The 22,181-nt window shown below is 38.7% G+C and overlaps 1 protein-coding gene across 3 annotated transcripts in view; it reads right to left on the bottom strand.

Moving 5' to 3' along the window:
• Cdk14 (cyclin dependent kinase 14) overlaps positions 1 to 22,181 on the bottom strand; it is a 472,739-nt gene that overhangs the window by 201,039 nt on the left and 249,519 nt on the right. For all 3 annotated transcript variants that reach the window (XM_028781762.1, XM_028781763.1, XM_028781764.1), the window contains one exon: positions 19,688 to 19,782. In XM_028781762.1, the coding sequence (XP_028637595.1) occupies positions 19,688 to 19,782 (95 nt within the window). The remainder of the gene's footprint in view (positions 1 to 19,687; positions 19,783 to 22,181) is intronic.

The following is a 22,181-nucleotide window of genomic DNA, read 5'->3' on the forward strand; positions in this document are numbered from 1 at the left end:
AAAATATCCCTCAATATTTACTTCGAACTAATTAGTAGGCTTGGCACATGATCAACATACTCACTATCTGAAACTGGTTATAATTTCTATCAAGGAGATGAGCATAAGAAACGTTTGGGAAGGTGTGACCATACACATAACATACAGAGAGAGAGAGAGAGAGAGAGAGAGAGAGAGAGAGAGAGAGAGAGAGAGAGAGAGAGAGAGAGAGAGAGAGGGGGAGAGAGAGAGGAGAGAGAGAGAGACTGAACGTTAGATACCACCCATAAGACAAAAGTCTATGACAATGAAGCTGAGTCATATCCCCCAGTGAGAAAATGAAGTTACTGAAAGTTAAAAGGGAAGAAAAAGTGACTGTAGCGGCATATTTTCCCTGCAAGTTGGGAGGAGCTAAGGTGGGCGGAGTAAGGAAAGAAAGAGGAGGAATAAGGAGAGGAAGAGGAGAAGGAAGAGGAGGACCTGGGAGAGACAGACGAGATGTAGGAGGATGGAGAGCCACGCATCTATGGAGAGCAGTCCTGGGTAACAACTTATATCTAGGTTAGTTAATTGGGAAGCATCTCCAATTGTATGGGCATCTTGTTATTAAGCATTACCAAACATAAAAAGACTTTGATTAACCTTTAAGCGTTAGAGCCTCATTCATACCGGGTACCACATGATGGTGGGATGGTCTGGGCTCAGCCCAGCCTTGTGGAGACAGCGTGGAAGATTGGCAGAGCCATCTCCTATGCTGCCGTCTCATGGGTGGCCACCTGAGCCTGCAGACTGAGCTGGCCTGAGCCACAGCAGCAGCGAAAACACACCCCAGCCTCAGGCCTAGCCTAGTTAGAAACATGGCGACTCCGTAACACAAGACAGAACGGGTGCCGCCAATTTAAATATTTCCAGCAACAAGTGACTAATAAAAATATTTTAAAATTATCATGATTGATATTTAATTGAGAAAATTAATCGGGCGGTGGTGGCGCACGCCTTTAATCCCAGCACTTGGGAGGCAGAGGCAGGAGGATTTCTGAGTTCAAGGCCAGCCTGCTCTACAGAGTGAGTTCCAGGACAGCCTGGACTATAAAGAGAAACCCTGTCTCGAAAAACAAAAACAACAACAACAAAAAACAACAACAAAAAAAAAACAACCATCACAGAAACTTAAAAATAAAAGAGAGAGAGAGATTTAATAAATTTTACATTTATACAAAATTGAGACAACTTCAAAGTTGAGTATGAGATATTTATATTAATGTAGAAGATGTATTCATTTAAAAGTGGGGATGGACACTTCACAATCATAATTTCTGGTCTTCAATGTCTGTGTGCTCAAAGCAATTTAAAACTACAGGTAACATATAATAAGAATGTATACAAAAATGTGCATGAATAGACACTCAAAGGCAACATGCCTGAGTATGCATCACAAGTCTTCAAACACAACATGTGGTAGTACTGCAGTCTCGGGGTTGATGGACAGGCAGTGATGTGAGGCATCTTAGCCACTGTCCAAGTTATACCAAAGTAACAGATAATGATCAGAACTCATTAGCTAAGCAAAGGTCATGCCCAAGTTAAATAGTGAAAGATGCATACTCTTCCTAGGAAGAGTAAATTCATATTTGACACTAGGCAAATCCTACTCAGTATTTAGTTCACTGGTAATATGTTAAAACACAAGAAGGGTATTAAATATGTGTGCACGTGTGTGTGTGTGTGTGTGTTTTTAATTAGATATTTAATTCAGTAACTGATGTAAATGTTATATTTTACTAGATTGATTTTTTTAAATTAACTTTTCTTTAAATTTTTGCAATATTCAGACTTTCTGGTACCATGTCGCATATATTTGTATGTTTATATCAGAGTTCCATAAATTAACTTACAGGGTAACAGTCTGTTTATGTATTTATAAATTAGCATTTGTAGTTCTTTGGAATGTATGGGTGCTTCAAAAGTAGAAGAGTACTATACTATGTTCATTATATAGAAAGAACGTATATTCAGAACAAAATTATATAAAAGGATGAGTGGAAACAAAGTAAAATGGAAAGAAATGAGCCTAGACAAAGGAAGGTCAACAAATTTTCAGCCAATGCACTGAGCTTCCTTTTAAGACACCAAGACAGTCAGGGTTTAAACCTTTCATGGTCAGGATTCATCTAGGAAAGACTAAGACTAGCAGGTGATTTTCCTGAGAGATGCACTGTTCTGCATAGACTGTGGAGGATGAGCCCTGGAGGCAAGGCCATAAGAGACCAATCTCAGGCTTTACTCTGTATTTATATGCCTTTCCTGTCATTATTAAATCAACATAACAATCCCTGGAAATTAGTGCACTCTACTGGGCAGATTTTCTGAAGATCAACCAAGATGATCTTGTACTGATGCTATATAGACAAGTAGATGATTTAATTCTTAATGATGATGCTATAAGAATTCCTTAATTTATACTAGCTATTATTGAGCCCTCTATAATAAGGACTACAATTAAGACCCTCTGTGATATAAAAACTGCAATTAGAACTCTGCCAGGCTTTACATTTCACGAGATATTCTGCTGAGACAGAAAGCAGGCAATGATACAGATTTACAACTTAGAAATGCATTCCTGTAAGCCCTAAAACAATTAACTAAGGGTTGTAAAAGTAACAAAGACTTATTGTAGGTGCAAAGACAGAAGATAAGAAATGTTGAAAGGGATTACCTATACAAAACTTCAATGTTAAATTAGACATAAGAATTATAGATTTAGACTCTCAATGAACCTCTGTAACTAATGACAGATAATGAATGTCTAGTTTGATAACTACTCTAAAGGGAAACACAGGTAAGCATCTCTGTTGCAAGTTTATATGGAATATGATTCAAATTTGTTTGAACTTGTTATGAACTTTCAGAATACTACGTGATCTATTCTCCTGAAATGTGTAAAAGAAAGAAAAAAATGAGGAATAATTGCATTAGGAGGCAAAAGGAGAGATCAGAATTAAAGAGGCAGAAGGAGAATAGGTTGGAAGCATTACAGAGATGAGAAGCTGAGTAGATGAGGAGAGACAAAAAAGAGAAGAAAAATCTAAGAGGAGTAGAGCAGAAGCAATATAGAAGCAGTACATGGCAGGATATGATATAACAAAGGGCTGAGAAGAGAGGAGATTGAGACTGAGAAGAGAAGGAACTGCAGAGAGAGCAGGAAGTAGCAAGCAGGCTTTTCTTATAGTGAGACAGATTTTCAAATTCTTTTAGCATTAAAAGTGTAGAAGCCTTTTCTTTCTCTAGCTGTGACTGTTGAAGCTCATTTTTCATCCACAATGAGTAGTGAGTTCTTTCTACACCAATGCTTGCTCCATGGCACTTGTTCATGAGGGCATTTGCTTTCTCCATCCAAAATATATGCATATGTGAGTATAGGGGTGTGTGTGTGTGTGTGTGTGTGTGTGTGTGTTACGAAGTAAGTATGAGACAAGTAGGTAGGCCTAACAAGAATATATTAAAGTATGTATGAATATATGTGTATGAATGAATGTAAGAGCATATGTGTGTTTATGTATATTTGCTTGTGTAAAAGGTTTTCCTTTTGTGAGTGTGACTCTATTCTCCTGGTTCAATAAAAGTTAATTGTTCCAAACCATCCTCCTGCCAGGACCCTGTGAGGCATCTGGGCAAGAGACAAAGGAGCCTTAGCAATTAATCCTTTACTTAATCCCTGGCTGTTAAGCGACAGGTATTAATTGGCCCAGAGGCTTGAAGCTTCTAGATTCAGAGTAACTTAGAATCAAGACAGGTAAACATAGTAGAAAGCAACCTTAATCTCTAGCAAGACCAAGTCTTCCCCTACCAATTCTCTTTCCCCTCAGCTGCCTCAGAGAGGACCCAGAGCCAGTGGGCTAAGCTTCCAAGTCTCTAGACGAAGGATGGAAGGGGGATGGTGTGGCCTACAGGATGAGGTGCTCAGACAAGTCTTGGAGGTGATACCAGCTCCAGATATTATTTCCAGTAGTTAGACAAGTGCTCACTTAAAAAGAGAATGTGGTCCCCTTCTCTCTGGGTCTGCCATACTCTCCAAGGAACTTCAGTGGAAACTTATCATACTCTGAAAAGCATGTTCATACACACATGCATATGCACTCTCACTTTCACATTTCTGTTCTGTGGAATATTGAAATGATATTGGAAATTTATCTGCTACAATGTTAGTATAAGGCACATATATTTAGAATCTTGCCATAACCCTTGGGATGAAAAGCTGCCCACTGACCTCTTACAGATTCTATTATTAAAAATAAAAAGGATGAAGTATCCTTTGACCCCTTAAAAATCTGCCTGAAAATTCTTAGTACTATTCAGTGGGATGAAATCTGATTTTGTGTTTATAAATAAATAAATTGGTCTTTTATTTTCCTCTAATAAGTATTCTGAATAATTACATTCTCTCCCATAGCTTATTACTGTACCAACGTTGACTTTCTGTTTGCTGTCAGATTTAGATGGCTACCTTCAATATATTCTCGAATTTCTAGCTAGATAACTAGGACTACCTATCATCACTGCTTCTGCTCCATACCAAGTGAACTAGAGAGAAATAAAGAAGGGGGAGAAAAAAGAATAAACGCGAACTTCCAGATGCTGCTGGCCATGGAAAAAACAGGGCTGGCTAACTGGGGATCCAAGCTAGAAAGGAGGTTATATAGCAAGGAAAAATGAAAAATCTGCTAAACAGAAAGTTCTCGCTTAGCAAACAGTTGTCATGACTAATTAGCCTTTTAGAACCTGGATTATGAAGTGGAGATGAAGCATGGGCATCTGTTGAGGATTTAAAACTAGAGTGTGTGTGGTAGCTAGAAAAGAGTAAATTACTCACTGAACCAGGAATTTAACTCAGAAGCTCTGAGTGAAGCTCTGACTCAGAAAAGAAAAGAGAAAAAAAAAAAGCTTCTTAGCACTACAAGTGACAAAAGTGCAGAGTCAAAGGGTATATTTCTCTACAACGTGAGTGCATATTTCTACATACATCACCACCATTCAACCATTGAGACAAGTCATAACAAACGACAATTAGCCAGGATAAATATCCCTATCCAAATAAAAATCTTAATAAAGACACACTGTAGATTTTGTTTATACCTCTAAAATTTTAAGGTCTGGATAATAATATAGCCACTGTTAATTTGATTATCTTCATGCTCATGAACTTTCTCACATCTGATAAACTCTTAACAATAGATGAATAGCAAATTGTTGGATGCTTTACAACATTAACCTGAACAAAAATTAACAAATTATGCAGTGATTTCATAATACAAGTTCAAGACTCATTCATAACGGAACTTTCTAACAATAGATGAGATTCCAATATAAGGATGACAAACTGAAAAAATATCCACTTTATATTCTGTCAATCCACAAGCAACACATTTTAGATTCTCCACATTTTAGCTACATGAGGATGGCAAGTGAAGAACATCTAGAAGGAACACTGTTTATATAGAGAAGTGTCAGAAGACAGGGACACTAAGAAATGGGAAGTCTACATCTAGATATCTATGATATGAGAAACTAGTTCAAAGTCCTCAGTAGCTACTTGAGCTTCAGATTAATCTTCCATATTGTTTACAGATAGGCCCTTTCTAAAACACAGAGAAGACATCAGAACCAAGAAATCAAATACAACCAGAGGAATCCAAAGTAGGAATATTAAGTACAGTCTATCCCCTAATCTATTTCCACAAGATTCAACACTGGGAATTTCTTAGTCATAATTCTCTATGACCATGCTCTAGTGAACAGCCACCAACCAAGACTATATGAGCAACACTAACTGGACTCATCTATAGGTTTAAAAAAAAAAAAGGAGAAGCCGGGCAGTGGTGGCGTACACCTTTAATCCCAGCACTTGGGAGGCAGAGGCAGGTGGATTTCTGAGTTCGAGGCCAACCTGGTTTACAGAGTGAGATCCAGGACAGCCAGGGCTACACAGAGAAACCCTGTCTTGAAAAAAAAATGGAGTACACCCAGTTGAGTGGATAAGAGTGGTAGATCTTAGATGAGGTGGGAGAGGGGTATATAAAAAATGATTAAAATATGATATGTGAAATTCTCAAAATACTAATTTTTCAAAGAAGTGCAGGAGGTCTTTACTGGCAATCTCAAAGAACAGCAGGGAAGGTTGATACCAACAGCCAGAGCATCTCCATAAGGTAGTTCCTTCTTATGCTGAAGATCATAGTCTACCTGCTACCCACACACTCTGACATCTTAATCAGACTGTTCTGTACCAAGTATTTAACCAGTCTTTTAAATTACACAGAAGCCACAGCAAGCTACAAGAAAAAACTGTAGGTAACAGGGGGAAGATAGGTTCACTAGCATTAAATACTACTAGTATTTTCAATAGATAAAACATGCTGCTGCAGCTTTAAAATCAAAGGGGCATTCATAAATGGAATATATCACAACTGCATACAACTAGAAATTTCAAAATATGTAAGCTTAATTAGAATATATAAATCATAAAAATGAGAAAGTGTCCAGTAACCCCAAGCTAAAGAAAAGAGAATCAAAAAACAGAAAAAATAAAAGATTAAAAAAAAGGCTTGAAAAGCAACCCAAAGATCAGATATTTAAATCCTACAGAGAGAAAATATAGAGTACAGAGATGAAAGGGAGAAACCATTTTTTAAAAAAACTAAAAAAAAAATGCTTAAAACAAAAAGAAACATATGCATTAAAAGATGTTCAACCCACCAAACTCAGATGAAGATCCAACGATGACTTCTGAACAGTCAACGGTAGACAATAAACAGTGGTGGTGAGTAAAGAGTATATGGAGTAGATACATATATCTCACCTTAAACCAGAATGCACCTCAGAACACCGCTTAGTAGTCTCTCAGAAAGGGAAAGCTGTTATAGAAATATTCAACAATTTTACTCAAGAATGGAAACAGGCTCTCAGAAGGCACATAGTTACATAAATGGTCACATCATTATTCACAACTGATGGTAAAAAATGTGTACCAACGGGTGATTGGATAATCAAGTCATGATTTATTCACACTGTGGAATACTACACAGAGAACAAGTACTACAGGATGGGGGAACATTAGTGACATTACACAAGTGAAAGAAGCCACTGACAAGGTCACACATTGGCATGCCTCCTGTTGCATGAACTGATCAGGTATATCTCTAGAGACATGAAGTAGATGAGCAGTAACCAGAAGCAGTGGTATGGTGATGATTTCACGACTGGGAAGGCACTCTAGGCTCACTTACAATGCACTTAACAGCAGGAATAAGTCTATGACTGAGAGTATTTTACCAATCACTAAATTGAATCCTTAAAAGAGTGACCTTGCAGTATGGGTTATGATTCTACACAGCTATTACAGTACAAGAAATATTAAAACCTGGGCTAGTGAGATGTCTCAGTGGGTAAAAGTGCTTGTCACCCAAGTCTAACAGCCTTAGTTTGATCTCCTGAAGCAATAATGAAAGAAAAATAATATTCTTGAAAGTACTCTGATCACCAAATGTACATGCCATGCCATTGCATGAATGTTCATGGGCACTCATGTGAATTCATACATACATACATACATACATACATACAGAGAGTGAGAGAGAGAGAGAGAGAGAGAGAGAGAGTGTTTTACCACACACAAATTCATACAATGTACACAAAAATTAAAATAAAATTTATAAAATGAAAAGATGGACCCAGTGAAATTGTAGCTGCAGTGTGGTAACTGTTTTGCTTCTGCATAAAACAACAGAATATTCAAGATGAAGAGAAGTCATTAAATGGAAGTAATGGCAATTAGACAAACATGGAGCACCCTGCTGAAATCCTAATGGAATTATTCCCATCCAAAATCACCATACCAGGCAAGCATGTCAATCAAGCATGAGAGCTGAACTGTGAATCAAAACACTTTCCCAGGCTCCGTCCAAAGACAGCAGCAGAAGTTATGTTTCCCAAATAAACACAAGATAGAAAGGGGCATTCCTCCAGACCAAAAAGAAGAGAGGGCACACCAGAAACTAGAATAGACTTGTCACTCCTGTGCTCTGAGAGGTCCTGAAGTAATGACAAAAATGAGAAACAGAAGATGATTCTTTCCAAGGAAAGACAGTATGAACAGAGCAAAACACGATCATAGGATTACCTTCTGCCCTGTGGACAATTAATAATGACGTGTGATAAATTCTGAATAATGATGTAATCCAAATTATAACAGTATGTATATTACACTTTGTCACTAAGAAAAAAGCAAAAGTTGATCCCAAAGGTGAATAATCTATGCAGGACAATAAGAGGGGGCTAAAAAGATGGGAAAGATGGCTCAGATGTAAAGTGCATATGTTGCTCCTGTAGAGGACCCCCGTTCAAATCCTAGCACCTCGTCTGGTATTTCACAACTATCTATAACTCCAGTCTCAGGGAATCCAACACTGTCTTTTGACTTCAGTGGGCAGTATACACACAGTGCAACTAAGTACTCACACACATAAAATAAAACCTCCAATAAACTGTTTTCAAAAAAGATATTTGAGACAGTATAAAGAAGTTGTATTGTGTGTTTTAAAAGAAGAGCAGTAGGCTTAATGTAGAAGATAAAAACCTCTGTTTTCCTAAAGAACCTAAAACCAAAGGATTCCAATTTCCATGCAAGTGTGAAAATGACATTATCCCAAATACATGATTGACATCTAGAGAGGCAAGTACACACCTTAACCACAACAAAGAATGCACACTAATCTGAAATGGCATGTGACCTGAGCTAAATATTCATCTAGTATAAGGAATAACAACTTTTAAAAGAGAAAATTTAGGCATTGTGACATATGACTATAATCCCAGCACTAGAGAGGTGGAGGTAGAGGATCAAGAGTTCAAGAACATCCTGTGCTACAGAATACTGTGTGTCAACACACACACACTCATATACACACACACACACACAGGCACACACCAACACATGAACACTCATAAACATATGCACAGGCACATGCATGCATCAGTGAACTAACACACACACACACACACACACATGTGCACAGATGCACACAGGTGTACAAACACACACACATAAATATGCACGCACGCACATGCACACACACAAGAACCCATGCACACATGCACATACATACACAGTAAACAAGTTGAAAGATGTAGATACTAAAATGATTCCAAGTTGTCAAGTTACTGTTAACATTTGTGGAATGTTACCCCCACTCCGTTTTGCATGCTATATAGCAAGGTACACATTCCCACTTAGAATTTTTTAATGATGCTTTCTACAATCAGCACTGACCTAATCAAAGTTAACTCAAAGGTAATTGGTATCATTGATTATCTTCATCCAGGTCTTGGGCACATTCATCGAATAAAATCTTGCATTTGTAAGTAAAGCTGTCTCTATTCTTTTGCACTCATCATTTTTCATAGTTTTATTCCACTTAAAGTGCCACTCCTCCTGCTCCTCTTGTATGACTGTGCACACTCATCCAAGATTATTACTTTTCTTGAGAAATGTGAATAGCATTCTGGAGAGGAAAGAAAATTAAAACTGTCTTCCTTTCTTTCCCAAGAAACCCTCTTGTTTCTTATAGTTCATCTTGTCTGTGATTTCACAACTGCTAAATAAATGCCTGTGGTTTCAATGATAAAATTGTCAAATAAAGTGAGAAATTAAAATGAAAACAAAATAAATCCACAGAGGTAGTATGTATTAAAAAATTGTCTGAAATCCAGTGGTGTACACTTATCACTACTGTGAAGAATCAGACATTCATTTACAGCAAGGCAAAGATCAGACTCACTACCATCTTAGACCAGATATAACCAAATCCTGAGTCATGATTGGGGCTCATACAATGAATGGCATTCAAGAGAAGTGACACCATAGTGCAGAATGCAAGGGTAATGCAAACACAAGAAAAAGATCCCCAAATTCAACCAGACCATGAACAAACTGTTCAAGCTGCTAACTGAAAGAAACTACAATGCCTTATTAGATAAGAAAAGTCACCAGGGAAAAGGAAAGAATAGAAGCTAATTGACTTTGTTTTACCAATTAGAGAAACAGGGGATTCGTAAAAAGAGTCCTGATAGAAAGTTAGCTTGATTCCTTTTCATTTCTTCTATTTCTCCTTATGGTTCAGAACCCTTGCATCTCACACTGCCTGCAGCCGGCCAACCACAGTGCCTGCATCTGTACTTCCACATTTAGTACTGGCTTGTGAGTGACAGCAGTCCTCCTCACAATGAGTAATCACTAGCAGAACTAGCTCTCCGTATATAAAATGAAAACATCCTTAACATCTTTTATAAAGGGAAGCCATGAGTTCAAGCCAGGCTTTCAATTGTTTTCTTAAAGTCACAAAACTGCCATCATCCCACCACACATCTACAAGTGTGGTTGCAATCTAATCTCAGCTGGTTTCTGGAGCTACATTACCTAGCGTCATCGAGGTATCAGGACTTAGTAAAGACACATGCAGAAACACACACATGCATTTTGTATATTTTATGTGTGGTTTTTACGGTTGTCTGTTTAAACAATCTTGCTATGTAGTCCAAGCTGTCCTTCAATCCTTAATCATTCTGGATTATCGTCCCGAGTGCTAGGATCATTAGTGTATACCATCATGCTGGGGTAAAGGCTGTGTATTTATATCTTTAAACTCAAAAGAGAAGGGTCTGTCCAGATTTATGTCATTTATGCTGAAGGATAAATGAATCACTTAATGATCAATTGGATGACCACAACAATTTTAGTTTGTTTACAAGAAATTGTGCCAAATGAGACAAATTTATGTAATAATAGTGAAACTGGTTCCTTTGCTATCTACCTTGGAGATGCCTGCTTTGTGAATACTGACAGGACACAGGGCTTGTCCATTACTACAGAGACTCAAAAGATGACAGGATACAGCTACTGTACAGAGCATGGGGTACTTGAAGGAATTTGGTTTTCTTTTATTTTCTTTTTTAGATGTGAAAATAAATTCATTTTATTTGTACAGATAATAATTCTAGGGAAGACTAAAGAAAATCAAGTCACAAATTAAATGAAATCATGATGTTAGCAAGGCATGATGGCACACTCCTGGAATCCCTTTGCTTAGGAGATCAGGATCAGAAACTCAAGGTAGCAGCAACAACAAAAACAACAACAAAGATCTAGAAATCATTCCAACTCACAAGAACCAAGAACAAGTTTTGAAATCTGAAAGTTAACATTTTCAAGCTAATTTTGATAGCATGAGGAAAGTAAAGTACCAGGTTTGGATCTATCAGCTTCTGTTGACATGGCAACCTGGTTTTCCTTATCAGCAAAACATCTGTCTTGTGCCTACTACAAGGTTCCAGTGTGGACCAGGACTTACACGTCCTAAGATACTTAAATAACATATGTGATTGCAATGCAGACAGCACAGCATAGGAACCTATCCTATTACATTTCTAATGGGGTTCCGCTCATCCTATTAAAAGAACACATTTAGTGATAAAGTACTCATTATACTCTAAGATGCCAAGTTTAATTTAGTAGTAACACGGAGCACTGGAATACACTTTCCAATAAAGATAAAGCTGGCCGCCTGGGCCTCTTGCATGTGGCTTTCATGTCTTTCTAGAACACTGGTGACCCCCCCTCCTTCCTGTTGGCTTACCATCCATCTCACTTCTGTCACCTTGTCATGCTATTAACCAACCTGTGTCAACTCTGCTTTGAACCAGTTCCTGTCAACACGTGTACAACCCACACTGGCTATTCTCTGCTGTCACTTCTCAGTGCCAGCTCACATTGGAGCAAAGAAATTACCCGCCTTGTTTTACACAAATCATTTGTAAGTTAACAGGCATGCACTGTCTTTTTCTATATTTAGCTAAACTGCCCTTTAGAAAATAGTCAAGTGCACTGTTAGACACAGCATTTACCTTGAAGGCTGGACTGCTGATTTCACCAGATGACTTTCTGACCCTTGATTACATCGCTCTAATAGTTAATTATGGACCCTACCTATGAGAGACACAGATTGGCCAAGCACATCGTCACTATCTTTATCAGAATTACTAACTCAAACACAAGGAGAAAGGGGTCAAGGACAACCCCCTCTCATAATTCCCAATTGAATTTTCTTCTCGATAAGGTCAGTTTGATGGTCAATAGGTTTGAGAAAAGCTGATGAAACAAACATAAACAGAAAGGCACAGTATCTCACAAGCAGACTTCATGGCTGCTCTGTTTCTTAAGATCTCATTAGAGTTTGGCACAACCAATCAAATCCTGGGACAACCAAATATGAGCTGCTCCCTCACTTAACTAGAATTACGATAAGCAAAACTTAATGTCAAAATATAGTTTTGAATTCTGCCAATGTTAGTATCATCCTGTATATCTATAGAGGTAGACATTCAGTCTAAGTCACTTTTAAAAGCTAGATTCACTCTTGCCTATCTACAATTTAGATGACTTCTCAAAGATCAAAAACACAGGATCTGTTTGTATGCCACCTGCAGTTCACCTCACATCCCTAGCTGTAACTGAGCAATAAAGGCATCCTAGTGACCGCTTATGAGATGGTGCAGGGGACCAGGGGTACCATGTTCTACATTGGAATGCCTGCTATATGCTTTAAAAAATTGCTATGCTTTGAGAGTTAATTAATTAGTTTTTGAGATAGGGTTTTACTATATAGTGCTGACTGCCTAGAATTCAAGAAGATCTCTGCCTATGACTCCTGAGTGCTGAAACTAAAAGCACGCACTACTAATACCAGCCTGTTCTGTGAATCTTGGTAAGAAACAGGACTTCTTTGCCCTTAGAAAATGCTAGACACAGATTTCTTTGGGGGTCTTTTGCAGCCAAAACATGACATGTGGCTTCAGTTTTGCCAAATAAACCATATTGACTCATTGAATAGAAACAATTCAAATAAGCCACAAGGCTGCAGAGGTTACTTTGACATTTTGACAACATTAGCAAACAGTGACATCTATTAATCCAGAGAAGCCATACAAGGAATTGAGAGACAAAAACCTTTCTTTAAAACACTTCTGATGGCTTCAAGTGCTCAGGGCACACTTCCCTGCCATGATTCCTGCTCTGGTTCTGGCTGCCCAGTATCACCTGATCTTGTTTTAAAGTATAATAAGCAGGGCTGTCGGTCACAATACCCACTACAAGATGTCCTGATTAAATCAACCAGAGAGAGTTTCTGCTTTGCAATAGGGAACTCTGACTGGCACATTCATTTTGAACAAAAAGATTCATTAATTCCTTGGACACGACTATGTATCGGCAGCCACACCATTGCCTGAAGCTGTTCTAACCAATAAAGCGTCAGATTTGTTCTGTAACGTCTACTTAGAAGAACATTCATTTGGAAGAAAGAGAAAGAGTTTAAATGTAGGAAATAGTAGGAAATATATTTGGAATGTAAATGAACTAGGTAGACAATGTTCTACATTGGAATGACAAGCCAGAATTGTTTGTTTAGTTGGCAGAGCTGCAGCCACATGTCATGTTTGGCTGCACAAGACCCCCAAGTAATGTGTGTGTCATGTTTTGTAATGACAAACTCTCTTAAATCTGAGTTAAAGTGATAAAAATTTTGTCTCCTCTTTCCTCTTTTCTGTCTCTGTCTCTGTCTTGCCTCTCTCTCTCTCTCTCTCTCTCTCTCTCTCTCTCTCTCTCTCTCTCTGGGGGGGGCAGTGTGTGCATAAAACTTTTTTTTCTTTTATTGGATATTTTATTTATTTACATTTCAAATGTTATCCCCTTTCCCAGTTTCCCCTCCAGATACCCCCTATCCCAGTCCCCTTCGTCTGCTTCTATGAGGGTGTTCCCCCACCCACCCCCGGCATTCCACTACACTGGAGCCTTCACAGGATCAAGGCCCTCTCCTCCCATTGATGCCCAACAAGGCCATCCTCTGCTACACATGCAGCTGGAGCCATGGGTCCCTCCATGTGTACTCTTTGGTTGGTGGTTTAGTCCCTGGAAGCTCTGGGGGGGTCTGGTTGATTGATATTGTTGTTATTCCTTCAGCACCTTCAGTCCTTTCTCTAACTCCTCCATTGGGGACCCCCTGCTCAGTCCACTGAGGATCTCTAATATACCAGATAGTCTAGCATACACTAGACAGGGAGAGAGTCACTGGCCTCATTACACATGGCTCATTTAGAAATCAGAACAATTTTCCTACAGGGGTGGGCTCTCAGCACTGTGCCTCTGTCACTGATGAGGGGAAGGTCTCAGTGTTCATAGATTTTTCTCCTGTAGTCTACACTGACTTATAATAGAGCCCCAGTTAGCGACTAATGCAGGAAGAACCAACCCGACACTTAGGATGTTAAAGCAACAAACATAATCTCATAAATTAATGAACATTTCCGGGTGAGTTTTATAAAATTTGCAGAACTGTGAAAACACATTATGGTGGTTTTGGTGATCTTTCAATCATGTATGATTTTTGGTCACATTGTCTTAGGTGAAAACATAGCAGGAGAAATAAAATGACTATAACTATTCCTATTGTGATTGGTTATAATCTCTTGGTTTTCCTTTTTTCACTGACAGTTTTTAGATAGTAATTCATATACTAACAATGTATACAATCCATATACATGGTTTTGAGGGCTCAACATGAGGGTACATAGCCATATTGCCATCACCACAATCAAGGTAGCAAAGGTAATAGGCATGGCCATCTCCTACGTCCTTGTAGTCTTTTGTTTATATTTATTCATGATTTTGGTGAAAAGAACAGTTTAGGTAATAGCTGGTCTCGTAACTGCACACGCATAATGTTGTACTGATAACTTTAGGCATCATGTAGTTAATCTCTAAAACCTATGTAGCTTGCAAGATCGAAATGTTGTCCATGTCTGATAAGTTCATTCAATTTTTTTGAGTTAGTTTAGTTGGTTGGTTAGTCAGTTAGTTAGCTAGTTAATTAGTTAGTTTTGGTAGTGTCTCACTTAGCTGTCCTGGAATTCTCTGTATAGGTCTGGTGGCTTTGAACGTTGATAGATCTCTGACTGCTTCTGCTCCCTGAGAGCTGAAATTAGAGGCATGTGCACCATGTCCAGATTGCTTCCTTTTGTATCCTTATTATTAAATATGATATGATATTTAATAATATCAATGAAAATGATGCTCAAGATTACTTCCTCTTTTACAATTTAAAGCAAAAGACAATAGTTATAAAGTTAATGGCAAAATACATTGTATAATCATGCTATTATGTTTACTATGACATATTTTTCATCGTACTATTAAACACAGGGGATGGGGCACTTGTTTTATTTATCAAAAAAATAAAATTTATTGATTTTTATCAGCAAACTCATTGTTTTTAAGCTTTCTGTTTAAGTAGAAGAACATTTTTTTGCTAGCATTGTCACAGCCGAATGTTTTCGGGAGCCACTGTTTCTAAGTGGTATCCTATTTCTCTTTCAAGTCTTAAAGCCATACGTGAAATACAGAGAGCTGTAGCAGCATGTTAGACCATTACAGAAGTGCCCTCCTTTGCAAGCCTGTTAAGCCTTTCCCTGGTCATAGGTAACCCTTTCCATCTCTCATCTGAAGGCACTGCAGGAGGCATGCTTCTCAGAGGCTCATGTGCCCTGCCACTGAGACTTAAGGAACTGGGGAGGCAATGGCCCAGGCCCAGCTTTGAAGATTCCAGCTCATGACATGTACATGCTGTGAAAGTGGGCATGAAACTCAGTTTCAGAAATTTTTAGTAACTTTTCATGGTACTTGGGGGGATGAACAAAGTTCTATTATCTACTGAATTGCTGGGCTAATCACCTCCAAAGTCATTCCTTTTATTTATTTTTTCCATATCACTAACATTCCATTCCTTATCTCATTATTCTCAGAAAGCTTTAAGAAAACTACAGCAGCAATGGGAACAATATAAAAAAATCTAGGATTAGCGTTCCCTGTCAGAGAAAAGGGTATAAATAAATCATACTGCATGAGCATTGTCACAAATAGGAACCCCTTGCACACTGAGGCTTACAGGAGTACCTCAGAAAGCCACTGAAAATGTAGCTGTAATGGGAAAGCAAGGATACACTAGTGTAGAAATCTGTCGAAACGTCTTCCTTTCCCTTTACATCGAGGATTTAATGAGTGTGGCCTATTGATTTTTCCCATATTGTTTGCCTTATTATGTTATTTCAAAAGAAAGTTTTTCTTTGTTTACTGGGGGGGTTTTGTTTGTTTATTTTTGTGGTAGTTGAAATTGATTCCAAGGTCCTTTACAACCTAGGCATAAACTTGTGGTAGTTTGAACGATGAATGTCCTTCAAAGGCTCACAAATGTGAATACGCGGACCCCAGCTGTGGCAACGACTAGGGGCATTATGGAGAACTTTGGCCTTGCTGGAGGAAGATGTTCAGTGATGGCCAGCCATGGAAGTCGACAGCCTCATCCCAGCTCCAATTTGCCTTTAGCTTCATGCTTTCAGTTCAAGACATGAACTCCAGGCTTCATGGCTCCTGCCTCCATACCTCCCCAACTAGAAATGCAATTCAAACATGAAAGCAAAGACACTATAGTGTCTCAGAGACTGTCAACCTGTCTTGTCTCGCCTCACAATAGACTCACCGCTTCTGGAGTCATAAGTCAAAATCAACCCTTCCATGAACTGCTTTTGGCCATGTATTCTATCATACCAACAGGAGAGTAAGAAATGTAGCCCTCTGCCAGAGATGTTTCTCTACACCGTTCCTTTTAGAGACAGGATCTCACTAATTTTACCAGGCTGGCCTTTAACATGTTATCAAGGCCAGACAGGACTTATACGTCTGATTCTCCTGCCTCAGTCTCCTGAGTGGTTGGAAAAACAAGTATGTGCCACTAGACCCAGTAAGAAGTACTGTCAGTGACATGGAACAACAAAAATAATACTACTCAGGAAGGAAGTTCCATCAACTTTAAAATATGATAATATCATAAATTTTGGGAGAGTTTAGATTCCAGTGTTTGAGATTGATTTCAGAGCATGCTAAATAACAAAGCCCCATGTTTATGTGTAAACATATATATAGAATTATATGTATATGTATGCATACACACACAGACACACAAATCTATGTATGTTTAACTACAGAGCAAGGGCTGCACAGGGCAATAATATAGAATCTTACTTTATGAAAACAAGTCTCCTTTCCAAGTTCTGACCAAAGTCTACAATCACTACAGCCACAATGAAGACTGAATATATACACCAATCAGAGGACAAAGCAAGATGGGCCTGAAAATAACTCAACCTAGCTCTTAGCTTTCTACCTTTAGAGTGGTAAAAATCACAGTTTGATGCAACTGCACGGGAGAACATTAACAATAACAGTGTGCTCAGCATGGTGGGATATGCCTGTAATCAATCACAAGGCTTGTGAAATTGAAGCAGGAGGATCTCATGTTAACGCCGGCCAAGGCTCAATCGCAAGACCCTAGTTAAACACAAAAGGGACGATTGCAGATGTGAGACCTCAGCACAGCGCCAACAGAAAAACCAGCAATGAAGATCTGTGTTTTCAATGTTCAGGTCACACTTCTCTCAAACGTTCCTCTGCCACCATGTATTCATCCATCTCTTACCATCCCAAGCCCACATCATCCCCCTGACTTCCTACCTTACACCCACAGTGGTATTTAATCCATTCCTCAAAGGCGTTTCAACCTACAGAGACTTGCCATCACTTCATAGTGATATGACACATGCAAGGAAAGTATGTTTCTGCTAGATATGTTGAGAGTGGGGAGTGGGGAGTGATTTTCATTCTTAAGGTATCAGCAGGGTAAGTACAAAGAGTCAGAATTTGGGTAGCATGGGACAATAAAACCTTTAGACAATCTTCAGGGGAGTGATCTTTATACTGAGTAACTGACATAAAATCAGTCTAATATTTCTATAGAAACCGAAACTCTGACTTCAGAGGTTCACTGGAACACCATGTAACTAACAAATAAGGTGTAGCAAAGGGGCTTTGTGAGAGAGAGCAGATAGAGACACAGAGAATAATGAGACGAAGGCAAGCACTCGAGGGAAGGGAAGAAAATAGGTGAACAAAGAAATGAAGAGGAGGCAGTGTGATCAGAACCCATGACCACACTCCTCACGTAGGGTGCCTAGACTTCCTGTCACGTGGTTGATTACGACCTTCGATATCTAGTCCTCTAGCTCAGGGACAGGGAAATTTTCACTCACACAAAGAAAACTGCTTATCAGTCGTAATCAGCAAATACTGCAGAAGGGACTGGATTACCCTCCGTTTTGCTGCCAACTCTATAGAACATAATCAAATGACATACAGTCTCACGTACACATTGTTTTTTCCTTTATGAACGTTTTGCACTTAAGATTTGAAGATATTTTCATACTGTAGTTGTTAGTTTCTCTACAAGGTAAGTTTAAGTGTCCCAAACATTGCTTTTTCTTCCAGTTTAATTAACCAATTAGATAGAGGAAATAAGTATCCTTTCTGTAAAGCACTGTAGAAGATAGTATATATAGATAGAAAAATCTAGATTTTTATTAAAATACGTAAATCAGACATACTAGAAACCATGAATGGAAAGTTCCAAGCCCAAATCATCTCAATACATTATTGACTCCAAATCATGAAGGAAACAAAAGAAATTATATTTGCATTGATGTGTGAATCTGCTTCCATTCTTGGTAGCATGTAATATATGCAACTTGCTAGCTCTAGCTGTCCTTGTAGCTGCATTACCATATTATTCAAATGTATCTATCATTTATATGTAAATAGACAAGATGAATGGCTTTTTCATGAGACAACAATTTTCAAATGATAAACAGACAGAGGCGGACATTAGCAAGATAAAACTGCTTGAGATACTCATTCTTTCATACTTTTAAAGAAAATGGATTTTTTATTTCAGTAAAAATAGTGCGGTAATTATAAAAATGGGACTTTAGTACAGTCAAAATACCGGTAGCTATTCTTCTCAATAAAAAGTCTGCACCGATGTCATTTGTATCTTATAAATTACATGTTCTCGGATCCATCTGTGAAACCTCGGATGCTAATTATCATGGTTACGTTCCGTGATTCCACAGCGAAATGCTGAGATGCTGCTACACAAACACCATATGTTTTACTGAGGGAAATGAAGAAAGATTAATTACCAGTTGAAGTTCAGGTCTTTCAGCAGTGACACCCTCAGCACAAGAAGATTGTTACATGGTATGCTATACAAATTGGAAGCTTTAGTTAATAGCTGAAATAACTGAGGTGGAAAACTTTGAAGCCTAAATTGTAAGCATCAGGATACCCTGCCCTATCTTTCCTCCACACCAAAAAAAATATCTACCTAAGGATGCTTTTGAGAAACCAGGTTATAAATCCCAAGGAAAACATCTGTGTTGTTTCTGAATTTCCTTGATAGTGAACATCATTTTGGATATGCCTACAAATCACAATGTAAGCATACTAGTAACAAACAGGCTATACACTAACAACATGTCTAACAAAATACATACTCAAAAACCTGTCACATGATCATTATCTTACGCAAGATTATGTCACATGTACTCAGAAAAGCCATTCATTTCAGTATAGCAACTTAAAAACCAACTCCATATCACTATGAGCGTTTTGTTCATATTTGACTAGTACAGACTGGATTCTTCTTATTTCACTTACCACATATTCAAAGACAAGTGTCAGGGTTTCCTTGGTGTGGATGATGTCATGAAGCAGCACAATGTTTGCATGCTTTAATCCTTTCAACAGAGAAGCTGGAAAAGAAAGTGCACAGAGAAGGAAGTTATCATTGGTTGCCATGAACCAGCATATTTCATTAACCATTTGGTAACTCTCAGAAGGAAGATTTCTGTTTCCCATGTTCTCTAAGCCAGGAACAATTCAGAATAACAGGTGAAAGAACAACGTTTTAACTTACGTAAAACTCTCCCAACCATTTCAGCTGTCAGTTGTTAGTAGTCTAGGCTAGGTTCCACTGAGTTCCACATACTTGATGTGGTTCCAGTTCTTTCAAAGGAAAAAAACTACAGTGTATTTGTGTGTGAGAGCGTATGTGTGTGCACACAGCAGAGTACGAGTGTGGAGGTCGGAGGGTAATCTGCAGGAATTGGAGTACATTGTAGGTTCTGGGGTAGAACTCGGGTCATCAGGCTTTGCAGCAAGTGCCTCTACCCACTGAGCCAGCTCACTAGCCCTCAACTGAGGATTATTTACTATCAAACATGGTTTCACTTGCCATATGTTCCATGTGCATGTATTCTAATACTGTGCGGAAAGCCATGTAAATATCAACTAGACCATATTGCTTCATACTACAATTGAGTTTTAAATCCATAATGACTTTCTGAAGGGAATAATAGTTTTACCAATTACTGAGAGTGCAGTGTTAATGTCTCCAACTTCAATTGCGGCTTAATTAAAGTATCTTTTCAGTTCTCTAGTTTTATTGCTTCTTACATTTTATTTATTTTTTACATTGTTCGTATGTTTGCTTATGTCCTAATTAGCTTCAGCTGTCAACTTGATTCAGTTCACAGTTATCTGAGGAAGCTCAGTTAGGAGGTTGCCTCAAACCAGACTATGTCTGGTCTAGGTCTATAGCATGTCTATGATGCAGGAGGGCCCAGCATCCTCAGGCAGTTGTTACTGGGCTCAAGACAAAAGCTAGCTGAACAGAAGGCAGGAAGAAGCCAGTAAGTAAGTAACCTTTCTCTAAGATTTCCTGCCTTCTGCTCTGATTTCCATCTATTATGGACTATTACCCATGAGACATAAGAAACCCTTTCCCACACAAGGTCCTTTGGGACGTAGTGTTTATCACAGCAACGGAAATCAAGCTAGTGTGCATGCACATGTACACATGGGTGTATGTGAAAGTCAGAGGTCTTACTGCAGGAGTAAGTCCATTCCACACAGAGTTCCCCAGTGCTGACCTCAGGTTGCCAGGCTTGATGATATGTGTCTTTTGTCTATCCCACCACCTCAGCAGCCCTGCTTCTTTAGGCTCTCGAGGTGCTGGTGTTCACTGTACACACCTGTATCATGCTTTGGTTTGTTTGTGAATTAACCATTTTAGGAATGTGTACTGTTTGTGCCTGGACTTAGCTGCTCTGCTCGAATTATCTGCTTTGCCCTTAACCTAGTGTGACCTACTCAGTTGGAATGTGTTTACGTAGTGGAACTTTTAGGATCACTTTTCTTTCATCTTACCATTCTGACATAAGAGGGTGAAGTTTTACAGACAGCAAATAATTGAACCATATGCTTTTAAATCCTATTCCGCCGATGCCTGGTTTTTCAATTGACAGGATGAAGCCATTTACATTTATTTTAGATATTAAATGAGGGTCTATTTACCATTTGCATTTCCCCTGAACACCCTGAAGTTTAGTTTTCATTTATTTTGTTTTTATCATCTACATTTCTGAGGGGTTTAATTAACACTCATTTTATTTCCTTTTTCCTTTTTCTTTTTACTCATTTTCTGCTGAGCTTTAGTGTTTTCAACCCAGTGAGGCTTTCTGTTTGGTTCATATAGACAAAGAAAAAAAAATGTAATTCATGTTACAATATTCTATGTAGTGTTCTTTAGTTTCACAGTGGCTATCTGGTGAGATCATTAGCTAAAGTGCACAGGTTCTTGTCTTCTTCTCCCTCTCTCTGTCTCTCTCTCTCTCTCTCTCTCTCTCTCTCTCTCTCACACACACACACACACACACACACAACCTGTCTTGTAGGTGCAGATTCGTTTACTGTACCCTTACTCGTTCAGTTGACTGGATGCCTACCTGAAGAGTCCTCTCTCTTGCCCTCCCTTCCTCCTCTATACAATAGGTGCCCACAGGTGAGAGGCAAGCTATCCATTTCCATTGTGTATATGCTCCTTCCATCCTCTGTCCTTCCTTCTTCATTTTTAATATCATTCAAGGTGGACTGCCCGTACTTTATATACCATCAGCCCCATGGAGGCAATGCTTTCCAGGAGCCAACACTCCTGGCGCCTCACAACTTCAACCTCCTGTGCTGTTTGTAGGCATTGCTGTCAACCATATTGAGTCTAGCTTTCTTCTTCTGGAGTAGTTTCCTGAGTATTTTCAAAGGTCCACCCTCTTTGCTCTTCAGTTTCTTAGCCTTCTCTTAGGCCTCCCCAGCA

The sequence above is a fragment of the Grammomys surdaster genome, unplaced genomic scaffold (genome assembly GCF_004785775.1).
Source record: "Grammomys surdaster isolate TR1022 unplaced genomic scaffold, NIH_TR_1.0 543, whole genome shotgun sequence".
Classification (NCBI taxonomy): domain Eukaryota; kingdom Metazoa; phylum Chordata; class Mammalia; order Rodentia; family Muridae; genus Grammomys; species Grammomys surdaster.